The sequence below is a fragment of the Ambystoma mexicanum genome, chromosome 5q, assembly GCF_040938575.1.
Source record: "Ambystoma mexicanum isolate Mex_15411 chromosome 5q, UKY_AmexF1_1, whole genome shotgun sequence".
In the NCBI taxonomy this organism is placed as follows: Eukaryota; Metazoa; Chordata; class Amphibia; order Caudata; family Ambystomatidae; genus Ambystoma; species Ambystoma mexicanum.
Genome location: NC_090933.1, coordinates 46,052,028 through 46,064,071, shown reverse-complemented (window position 1 = coordinate 46,064,071; position 12,044 = coordinate 46,052,028). Strand labels below are relative to the sequence as shown.

The window sequence follows — 12,044 nt, the reverse complement described above, 5'->3', positions numbered from 1 at the left end:
AAAGCCACATCAGTAGCACTGTCTCTCTGCTGGGGGGCGTCAGTTTGGACTTCGGGTCCCTTGGCCGGTCGGTGGCCCGGTGAATCGAGTCTTTCCCTGCGGGCTGGTGGCCAGGGCTTCGACCGTGTCCGCCTCTTTGGATTCTCCATGGTTGCTGCTTGCACATCTACCCTTTCGAGATCTGTTCTTTCTTGCAGTGGGAGATGTTTCTTTAGTAGGTGTTTGTGGACCTGTGAGGATACGCACCCCTCAATCACTCTCAGCCTGATGGCTTCATTGTTGTTGAAGTTGGCCAAGTCGCAGTGTGTGATTTTACTTTGGATTCGGAGAATTAATTCACTGATTGGCTCATGTGGTAGCTGTGTGCACTGCGTCAACGCATATCTTTCATAATCCTGTTGGGAAGGACAACCAGCTTTCTGTTAACTGCGGCCGTGAGATGTTTGTATGTCATTTTGTTTTGAGGTGGGATTGTTTTCAGGATTCCTTTAATCTCTTTCCCTGCCAGATTTGTGAAAATGTCTATCTTGTTGGGTGCCTCCTGGTCACCAACGGCTCTCATAAAGTTCTCCAACTCATACATCCATTCCTCTCACCTCTGGCCTTGGTCCTGGTGTGGTTGCAGAGTGAATGGGTTGGGGCGTCGTAAAAATGTGTCCCTGGATGTGAGGCTTGCCCCCATGGCAGCTTGTGCACCTACATCTGCTGCAGCCTGTGCTCCTTCCAACATTGTGCTGGGAGGGCGTGTTTTCCTTGTCTATGTGGGTGAGTGTGGCTGGGGTGTCTTCCATCCCCATGGCCTCCTGGTGTCTTTCTTTCCTTTCGTTGTCATTGCTTGTGTGCACTGTCATGTGACTGTGCGCTGTATGGCTGGGTGTGTGGTTTTGTTTCCTTTCCACTATGTATGGTGATGTCCCTTGTCTCCTCCTTCTCCCTCTCTTTTCCTTGGGGATGGAGGCCACGTGTGATTTTGAGCTTGCGGCTTCTGTGGAGCGGCATTCTTTTCTCTCTGTTCCCCCATTTATTTTTTGTAATTTGTACCTTGTGACGCACCCCCCGTGGTCCCTGTTGCCTCTGTGTGCAGTCTCGGCCTTGTTCCTAATGGGCCGTCCTCCTTGACCCTCACATGTTGGCGTGGATTGGGAGCAAGGCCACGTGTTATTAGAGATACGCAGCCTCAGTATTAGCAGGACACATGTTGGGCTCCTCGGGCATCCCTGTACTACCTCTTGGCAACCCTGAGGTGGGCCTCCTTACCGCGGTCCGGTCCTGCACACGTGTTGCTGCGCTGGCCTCCTCTACCTCCAGCGCGTCCCTCCTCTCGTGCCAGCCGATGCAGCAGTCTCTACTCCTTGGTCTGACCTCTTCTTCCTCAAACGCTACACCTTCATGCCTCCTTTGGCTATGTTTTCTGGGTCTGGCATCCTCCGTTGGCCTCGCCGTGCTCGTCAGCAGGCAGCAGTCTCCCTCCGGGTCCGCACAATCTGTCTTCGGCTTTGGTGGGCTGTGTGGGTTGTAGCGCCTCGTCGCCAGTTGTTGAGGTCTAATCACATGCGCACCCACAGACGACACGGACCACCTTCTGGTTAACGCCTTATCTCTTTATTCCCTAGATTGCCACTAACTCCTTCCTTCGTATTCCCCTCCACCCTCGGTTTGTCCCTCTTCTGCTGCAACAGAGTTTTTCACAAATCTCTGTGAAAGAGAGCATCGGTTATCCGAGCGAGGTGGTCAGGAGCCATAGCCTGACCCTCAGTCGGGTTTATTTTGTCCTAGTGCCAGACGCCTGTTTACTCAGCAGGTTGCCAGTTTGGGGAAGGCAGCTCGCGAGGCCCGCAGACAGGTTGGGTCTGCGTGTCCGCTTGGTATTTCTTCTCCCACCTTCGTGGACCCCTGGGGGCTGTGCATGATGCCCCCGGGGAAGGTATGCGTTGTCTTAGACTTTCCTAATTTGGGAGTTTTTTTGGCCCACTGTTCAGTTATTTGGCAAGTGCCTTATCTGTTTGTTAGTACGTGGGGCTTACGCCATTTGCTTATAACGCATTATCCCGCTCTCAACAGTCTCCCACCATAAACTGTATTTTCTTTTTAGATTCATAGATGTCGAAGGAGCGCTGGGTTATGGTTTCAAGACTTCGTTTGTGTCACCGGTTTATAACTCTGTGGTAGGATGTAACCAGGCAGCGTGCATGGGTAGGCTGTAGTTTAGGCCCGCAATAGTAATGAAGGTGTGTTAGTTTATGCTCACCTTGGAGTAAAGGGGCTGAGTCATTTCTGCCTCCCTCTGTGCACAGGAAACTCTCAAGCAATAACCAAGGCTTCGCATCTCAGTGCTTTTTTCAGTTTCATCCTTGGGTATGTGGCTCAACGGCTGGCTGCGGTTATTTATTTGCATTTTTAAAGCGCTCTGCACTGTTACAGAATGTTTTGTTGTTGTTGTCTTAGTTGCATATTTGCATATTTATTAACGCGCTTAAATACACAGAGGTTTCTAAGCGTGGACCCGGGATCGAACCCGTGTTGATTCCTGTCGTCTTGCTTCCAAGGCGAGCACATTGCCACTGAGCTATCCTCTCAGGACAACACACTTACGCACCGTGTTTCTGTTGCCTGTGTGTATGTTGTCCGATTATAGGCATGGTAGTCTGCAGCTGCCTGGGATGTTTTTTTACAGTAGGCTATAACAGAAATAGACTGTGTTTTCTATGTAGCACCAGTAGGTTTAACGTAACTGGGCAGGCCTGGAGTCAGATCCCATTTTAATGTTTGTGACACGGGACACGTGCTGTACAGCTGTGGGTATTACTCTGCCATGCCACTAGGAGGATAAGCACATGCTATTTATTTATCAGCCAGGTACTGTTAGAGATGTGTTCCACAATGTGGGCTGCTACTGTAAGGCCGGGCAATGAATTCTAGGCCTGCATGGAATGAATGGGGGCATACCTCTTCTACTATCATTCTGAATTGATATGCATTGTTAAACTCCAAAACACGGGTATATTCATGTCACGACAGGTTTTAATGTGAATCTAATGTATGTTTTATTCAATATTTATGAGCGTAAAGGTTACCCTTTTATAGGGCATACAAATCAGTAGAGTGTACATGCTATTATTTACAACTAAGGCCCTGTAACTCTTACCTGTGGCTGGACTGGTACTCAAGTTTCTTTTTCTTTTTTTTAGGAAAATGGGGCCCTGTGGACTGGCTCAGACACTGGTACCGGTTTGGAGATGCTAAATCTCATTTTCATGCTCAGAGTTGATGTGATGACTTGCTGTTCTCGGATACCACACACAAGTGGAACATCAGACCAGTTCTTTCATGTAGGCTGCTGTACTGGGATGCTCTATTGCTTAGAAATCAAATGGCTGAAAGCACACTGGGTTATGATGATTCATTCCATCAGAATCTGCTTGACAGCTGAAATTAACCCACTAGTTGAAATTGCTGTTTTAAATCACAATTTGACAAGAAACTAAATAAGGAGTAGATGGATGACTGTAATTAACCGATGACCTTTCACACAACCACCATTTCTGTGGAAATTACAATTTTAAATCGCCTGCATGTGACAATAATTTCCTAACTGCGAATGTACTACTTACTGGTCATGGTCCTGGTGTCTGTTATTTCCAGAAATGGCAGAAAACGTGCCAAGCCCCATATACTTACTGTCTCTATGGGCCAAAACAGAAAACTGAAATAAATAACCAGTGAGGGAACCTCTCGTTGGTGTATTTGTTCTTCTAAATCTAGAAGAACAATGAGTCATTGTATACGTTCTTTGTGAACTTCCTTTTCCTTGCTAACCAACAATTATCCATTTGCCACATTTTCATGTTTGCCATCTAGATTGTCCCTTCTATCCAGTGCTAAGACATTAGAGGGTAATTCCAAACTGGAGTCCTCACCCAGAAACCTCTTTACCTCCAGCGAATAGTCCTCACACATTTCCCGCCCAATGGACAAGACAGTGTAGTACCTTACAAAGATGTGTTTAAAGACTGACTAAGAACAAGGCGGAACAGCCTGTACCTGACCACCATGATGCCTACACACCAGCCTCTTCACCTAAAATCTTTATACTAAGTCCCAGGAGAATGCCAGCTCTTAGTAAATGGAGCAAGCACACTGGCAGTGCAACGGTCTTTCAAACTTGCAATCCAGTTTCCCTCATGTCAGTGTGAACATGAATCACGTAGAATTAAAGATGGCAGCCATGAGGGAAAGCTGTGTTCTGTCTTTAGATGCGAGTTCATTTTTGTCTCTGTAGCTTTCTAGAACTGGCTACCTCTGAACAACGGAATGGCGTTTAAAGGCGCATGTTTACAAAGAGAGTCACGCTCCATTTCTGCTGTTTATCACCTGATGTGTGTATATTTATTTTTGGGAAATTAAAGATTCACTTCTGCTTTCATTATTGGGTTTTTTCCCTTCGAACCAACTCATCACTTGAAGGACACTGATAAATTTTTAATAATTAATAAGTATTGACGAAAACACATAGTGACATATAATCAGGTTCCCTTGTAATAATGGTCACCAATAAATAGGCCCGGAAGAAACACGAATGGTGGGATTTACACATCCCATTAGTATGAAACACATGTTGGCCCTTGTCACTAATGTCATTATAACACGTAGTATGTACCTATAACAGGAGTTATATTGAGGTGGTAATACATCGTTTCCTTCAGAACCTTGTAATTCAAACGATTCAATGGTTCCTTTGGATTGTGATATTCAACTGAATTGCTAAAGAGCATTGAATTTTGAACAAAGCTACAAATCAGATAAGGTCATTGCGACAAATCAATAATACACAGATTAAAAGTGATTTACACAGCAATATGAATGCAGTGATTCATCAGACGAAGTTGTTTCTTGTATTCTTTTAGAGGTAATACACTGGAGACACACTTGCAGTGAAGATACTCAAAACTACTCTTCCTTTGAATGTCTTGTCTGCAAGCTTTGTGTCTCTGCTTCCCTCTCGCTCACTCTCGCTACCATCTACAGGACCCCTGGAACGATATCCCTCTTCCTTCCGGTGTGGACCGACCTCGCCCTTTCTCTTCTGACCTCTACCTCTAAGCTTCTCCTCTTTGTAGACTTCAATATTCATCTTGACTCTCCTGATGCAGACACTTTACTCTTCTGCACCCTCTGTGACTCTCTTTCCCTTACCATTCTTCCCTCCGGTCCTACCCATGCAGCCAGACATACCCTGGATGCTTTCATCTCAGCTGACATCTCACTCTCTAACCCTCTGACTATTCCTCTCTCCTGATCTGACCATTCTCTCCTCCCCTCCCATCTGGAGCTCCTTGGCTCCCCGGTTAAGCCTCTACCCGCACTGCCAGTCTCCTTCACTGTCATTCGACCGATGAAGCGAGTGTCAGTAGCTGCTTTCGTGGCCTCCTTCATCGCCCCCACTCCTGCTAATGGCTACCACACTGAGTCAGCCCTTGCTAACCTTCACCTCTCCATCTACAACACCCTTAGCATTTTTGCCCCTGCCATGAGGATCCGCATGAAGCCCACTTCCAAGTGCAATGGTTGGTATGATTCCGACCTAGCCCCCCTCAAACGCAAGTGCAGAGTTGCAGAACAGAAGTGGTTGGCCTCTAGCACATCCTCTGACATACTGGCTGCCGCCTGCTCCAGAAGCAATACAGACTCTCCATCTGCTCCACAAAATGGGCCCATATCCAAGTCTGCATCTCTGGGGCCATAAATAACATGGCTGAACTCTACAAAATCTGCAAGGAACTTGCCAATCCTACTGAAGTCTCCACTTCTCATCTTCCTTCTCAGGCCCTCTGTACGGCTCTGCCCTCCCATTTCACAACAAAACTCAGGACATCCTGTCCTCTCTCTCCTCTACCTCCCTCCTTCTTACCCCTGCATACAGGACTCTGGCCCCCTCACCCTCCCCTTACTTTCCTCCTTCTCACCCATAGCTCCTGATGAGTTCACTAAAACAGTCTGCTCTATGAATGTCTCCTCCAAACAGGTGCTTCCCTGCTCCTCTAGAACTCCCTTGCACCCTCCGTGGCTGAGTTATGTAACCACTCTTCTGCCACTGGCTCCTTCCCTTCACCCCTTAATCACTCCCTTGTGCACCCCCTTCGAAAAAAAAGCTGTCTGCTGACCCTTCCTGCCTGGCTGACTACTGCCCTATCTCCACTACTCCCTTCTTGGGCCAACTCTTGGAGACATTGGCTATCTCCCAACTGATCCATAACACTGAATCTGTTGATTGTCTCCACGATCACCAGTCCAGCTTCAGAGCAGCCAGAGGTACGGAAACTGCTCTCCTGAACACCCATGATGACTTGCTCTCAATCCTCGACTCGGACTCCCCTTCTGTTCTCATCCTCCTTCATCTGTCTTCTGCCTTGACATGGTCAATCATTCCACCCTCATAAATCAGCTCTGCAATACTAGGGGGATTACGTAATTGGCACTGGACTGGTTGACCGCCTTCATTTCGAATCAGCCCTCCCAAGTGCAAATGGGCACTTTTCTCTCCTCCACCTCACGCTCTACTTACGGCATCCCCCAGGACTCTATCCTTTCACCATGGCTTTTCAACATTTAACTTGCCCTTCTGGCCCATCTCCACTTGTTCTCCTCACTTCCAGTGTTACTCTGATGAGACACAGCTCTCATTTAAGCTTCCCTCCTCTACCCCCTCACCTTCCTCTCTCATTCCCAACTGTCACACTGCTATTCAGGCATGGTGCGCTGCTAATGATATCTGCCTTTATGGCAGTAAGACTGAGATTCTCCTCATTGGGACACCTGCCCCACCCTTCCCTCTTACTCTCTGGCCGCCCTCCGTGGGACCCCTCCCCTCACCATCTTGTGAGGCTAAAAACCTTGCTGTCATCTTTGACTCCTCTCTCGCTTTCTCTCCTCATATCGCTGACCTTGCCAAAAAGACCCACTTTCAGCTCCACCTCCTCAGAGGCATTCTCCCTTTCCTCACCTTCCCCCGGAAACACAATGGGCCTCATTATAAGGCTGCCGCTCCCGTAATGAAGGGGGCCGCTACAGGACTGGCCCTCTTCATTCCGGGAGCGCCGATTACGAGCTTCCCATCGCAGGACCCGGATCGGACGCCTGGTAAAACCAGCTTCCCATCGCAGGACCCGGATCGGACGCCTGGTAAAACCAGGCGTGCTTTCCAGGTCCCGCGAGGGGAAGAGAGAGGCAATGACGGGCCAGATGTAATCTGCCCATTATTACCTCCCTCCCCATTCCCATTGAGCCGTATGGGGGCTCAAATGGGAATGGGGATGGGTTCCTGTAGGGAGGAATTACCGGGTCCTCCTATGTCGGAGTAACCTGGTAAGTCCCCATTGCAGGAACCCGGCATTGGAGCCCGGAACAGAGGCAGCCATGGAGCTTATAGCTCCATGGCTACCTCCATTCTCGTAATGAGGCCCAATGTCTCCAGAGCCCTGGCTCTCTCCAGACTGGATTACTGCAACAGCCTCTTCCTTAATGTAATAAGAATTTTTAAAGCGCACCTTCACCAACATGGGCATAATGGTGCTACCGGGTCAGGGACTGTACAGCAAAAGAAAGCAGAAACGAAGGCCTATTTGGAAGTGCAAAGGTGCATCTTCAAAGCCCACCGAAAGGAGAGATAATCTTCAGTGGCCCGCAGAAACAATGGGCAGGCATTCCATAGCAGAGCTTCTGCGACTGAAAAAGACATCCCCCAACCCGAGTCAGCTTAAAGCGAGGAACCGTAACCCTGGAGGAGGAGATGGCGCAAAGGCAATGTGCAGGAACATAAGAACAAAATTTAGCCTGCAAGTATTCTGGCCCTCTGCCGTAGAAAGCCCGGCGAACTACGCAGAGAGCCTTAAACTTAACGCAATTGGCCACTGGGAGCCTGTGTAATTTTACCAAGTGAGTGGTGGATCAAAATCTGGGTGCCCCTACTGCCAAACGGGCTCTTTACTCCCTCCGCCCTCTTCAACTAATCCAGAACAGGACTGCAAGATTTATCTTTGGCCTCAAGCCCAGGGACCACATATCTCCTGCCCTAAAATCTCTCCACTGGCTCTCAGTTGATGCAAGGATCAAATTCAAGAGCCTCTGCATCATCTACAAGGCGTGCTGGGGCCTAGGACCTCGCTACATCCAAATTTCTCTTCCTAAATATCCCCCTGCTAGAGTCCTTCTGTTCTCTAGCTCTAACTCTCTGCAGATCAGATGTTTCTCCAAGCAGATAGTGGGGGTGGATCTCTTTCTTCGGCAGGTGCCTCATCTGGTACGGTCTCCTTGCGCCTTTCCGTCTTGAGACGGATCTCCTTAAGTTCCGGCAGCTTCTCAAGACCTTCCTTTTCTCCTCCTCCTTCCCTCTCTTCCTCCCTTTCGGATCTCCACCTGCCATTGTGACTGGTTGACGGTGTCACTTATGAGTCTTACTGTGGCCAGGCCCTCCTTCAACCAGTCTTCCCCTGCACCCCTTACCAGCACTTTACCTCGGACACCCTTCCCTGACCAGCCTACTGATTCTGGTCCACACTCTTAATCGCACTAGTGGACCCCTAGCCCTGGTTTCCCTTGGCACTTGCCCTCCTGGGCTCCCTCCAGCACTTGCTCATCCCATGGGGACCCCATCTCTTGCACTTCCTCCTCTTCCCCATATTCCTTCCCTTCCAACGACCCCCCTCCTTCCTGTGCGCTTCTTGTTACTGCACTTGCATGATCCGAATGTCACAAGGCCTAGTAGGACCGTTGTTGTTTTTTTCTCCCCAGTTCACCCACCCCTCTTTTGTCTTGTGGCACCTGGAAACACTTTCTGCTGCATAGGTGCCATGCAAATATTCAATAAATAAAAATAAAGATACCGTTGTGTTAGATATTCTGTGAGTGCAGGTCTTCAGGAGAGATACAAAGAACCGAAACACGTTCTGGCCTTTTGTCTGTGATATAGGTGATAGACTTTTTCCCACTCCTTTCGTTAACAGCGTTGTTACCTTTAAGGTATTGCTCCAATGAACTACATTGATGATTCAATCCATCGACCCGGAGCAAACGGCGACATTGCTCACATGTTGAAGGCAATGCAGAGCGAGCCCTTTGCTTGTGGCTGAACCTGATCCCTCCCCCGTTGTGGCTTATGCAAAGCCAAAAGAAAAGATGCAAAAAGGTGTCGATGGGAAGGACAACTATATGAGCATAATTGAAACCTCTGAATATGTGTGTCCTTACAAACTGTATACAGATTTAAAAATCCCAGGCTAAGTAGCTTGATAATATCTTTATATCTTAATGGGAAGAAAGGGTGAATCAATCCTGACCCAGAAGCCTTTCAGTAAGACTCCTCTTGGGCTAGGAAAATGTCACAGTTTAAGATCTCAGAGGGGTTGCAGGGAACTGTCAACTCCCTCTTCCTAATGTACCTAATCTCTGGCATTCCATTAAAATGTGTCCATTAGGGAAAAATACAGAGGTTGGGATGAGTGCCTGCAGAAGCTGTGGAGAAAGAGGGAGATTTCCCCTAACTGGGCTATTGTGTTCCTTTCTCTCTGTGCTTCCGATTTCAGTTCTGACTCAGTGCCAGGGTCTGATCCCTTTTGCTCTCACCAACTGATTTCCCTTCCGACCATGACCACTCTCGCTTTTGCCCTTTGCACTCAAAGCTCTATCTCACTGTCCGAAACCGCTTCTTTTCGATGTCCCCCATGATATCTCGAACCCTTTCTCTTACCTACTCTTCCCGCTCATCATCGACCAGCGTGTTCTCCCCTTCACCCCTAGCATTGTAAAGAATCCTCAGGGTGGTTTGAAGCGCCATGTACCGACGCTACCCACTTACAGAAAATTACAGAAGACACCTATCGTGCAAAGAATTATTTTGAACAAGCATGCAATACTTACTTGTTTATTTTCACAACTCTATTTTAGTACCAATGATATGACAACATTGTACCTTTTTATTGCCTCTTTATTCAATAGCCATACATGTTTTAGCACAGTCTGAAATGGCATCGGGAACCCACCAAGAAGGCAGATTTCATTCATCAGAATCTATGGTCATGGACTGCATTTGTGGGTAGGGTTGCTTTGGAAAGATGTCACTGGTTACTGCTCCATGAGAGAATAGGAACAAAGGAAATAAATATTGGCAGGGCACATGGACTCTGTAGAGGAGGCGAAGGCTAGAACTTATTCAATCTAAAAGCAGTTTCATTTAGAAAAAGGGAACATTCTTGCAATTGACGTTAACTTGACAGCTGCCTGGTTGGTACAAGAAATCGAACACGCTTCCTTTCCATGCACAGAAAATACACTTCAACTAAGACATTCAACTAGATGGAAGAAAATGGCTGCACTATCAGGTGGAACGACCGGATAATACTGCATGGAGGACAACAGAGAATATTCCTGAATGTTGTTGTTTGGAATTGCCACGGGTATCTTGCTCCAAATGGTCTTTGTGTGAGTGTACAGCTGTTCCACAGTTGCCCGGTTAGCAATACAGTGACATCCGGCTCCTGCGCATTGCTTCACTGATAAGGTAGGCGGGACTCAGCTCAGGCTCCTCTGTCATGATCACAATGTTCTGCCATTCCCCCGTTTGATTGGACTTTTTTATCGTGTCCACAACGCACAAGGCATACAAGCAGTCATCAAACGTGGCGGCCATCGTCAGAGGTCTGCCGTCCCAAGTTCGCCTATCATCCTGGTCGTGAAATGCTTGGCGCACGGCTTGCACCATTTTGATGGTCCCACGTAAGTATGGGGAAGGGATATCACTGAAGGCCTTCTCAGGCAGCATGGAGTTGACTGGTGTTGAGTCTTTGAGAAGGAGTTCCCTCTCACTTGAACTGTTCCTCTGACCATATAGGTCAGTGCCGGTTACGTTCAATCTTCCCAGGGAACCAACCACGATGATGTCTTGCTTAAAATCACCAGGGACATTGAAGTTGAGAGTCACAGTGCAGCACACCCCTCCTTCTAGAACCATTTGAAATGTGCAAAAGTCATCGCTGGTAATCTGCCTTATGCCCTTAATGTAATCCGTCTGCTTGACGAATGTCTTGAGAAGCCCGTGCACCTTGACCGCTTTCTGGCTGGTCAGGAAGGTCAAAAGATCAATGATGTAACTGCCCACTGAATGCAAGCCGCCACCCCCCATCAGATCGTCACAACTCCAGTTGTACTTTTTACCCAGAAGGCTTCCGCTGTGGACTTGCACCTCACACACCAGCAGCTCGCCCACGTAGCCCTCCTGAATCAGTTGCTTCATCTTCACAAAGGCTGGCAGGAAGCGGAGGACGTTGCCCATGATGCTCATGAGCTTGGGGTAATAGTGTGCTGCTGACATCATCCTGAAGGCATCCAATGGCGTTGCTGTCCTGTCACAGATCACATTTTTTCCAATGCCTGAAACAAAAAAAGGGAGAAAAAAACATAAATCAATGGTGGAAGACGTAAAAGCACTGTAATAGCTAAAAGAGTCAGTGACTTAACATTCACAGGGTGAGCACAGAGGCAGGCTCTGCCCAGCATTCCATGGATTACAGGTATTCAATTGTCAAACATGGCTGTCAATACATCAGAACTGATTCTGTATTTTTCAGACACTCTAAAGTTACCAACCACACTTCAAGTTATAGGTTTGTTGCTAGACATACGCTTTGGCCCCTCGGAGTATGAATTGTTCTAAATGGGGTCTGGATTACATTATGAAAGCATTAAATCGTTTAGAACTGCTTAATAAATATTTGGTGTAAACGAAAGATAACATTAGCCCACCATTCCCCGCCAGTGTATTCCTGTAGCATGCAGTTGCCCTGCGTCAATGGCATACTCCCCTGTTGGTCATTGGTGCAAACCTCTCATAAACAAACCATTGAGTGTCTCCTCCCACCCCGAGAATGACGGCCTGACCCATCTGGACCTTGATTAACATGAAGGCTATCTCTGTCCATGATTCAGCCTGCTAACCCTTTCCCTTCCTAGGCACTACAATGGGGATCCCAGAGGCCTCACAAATGCCTGGCCAG

The 12,044-nt window shown here is 47.9% G+C and overlaps 1 protein-coding gene and 1 long non-coding RNA gene across 6 annotated transcripts in view; one reads left to right on the top strand and one right to left on the bottom strand.

Annotated features, from left to right (window-relative positions):
- Positions 1–4,426, top strand: part of LOC138497187 (uncharacterized) — a 319,265-nt gene extending 314,839 nt beyond the window's left edge. Inside the window, exon 3 of the long non-coding RNA XR_011278532.1 lies at positions 3,189–4,426. This is a non-coding gene — a long non-coding RNA (uncharacterized lncRNA). The remainder of the gene's footprint in view (positions 1–3,188) is intronic.
- A 5,532-nt stretch (positions 4,427–9,958) lies between these two features.
- GFOD1 (Gfo/Idh/MocA-like oxidoreductase domain containing 1) overlaps positions 9,959–12,044 on the bottom strand; it is a 364,310-nt gene continuing 362,224 nt past the window's right edge. For all 5 annotated transcript variants that reach the window (XM_069620489.1, XM_069620487.1, XM_069620491.1 and 2 more), the window contains one exon: positions 9,959–11,421. In XM_069620489.1, the coding sequence (XP_069476590.1) occupies positions 10,505–11,365 (861 nt within the window). In that variant the 5' untranslated portion in view covers positions 11,366–11,421 and the 3' untranslated portion in view covers positions 9,959–10,504. The remainder of the gene's footprint in view (positions 11,422–12,044) is intronic.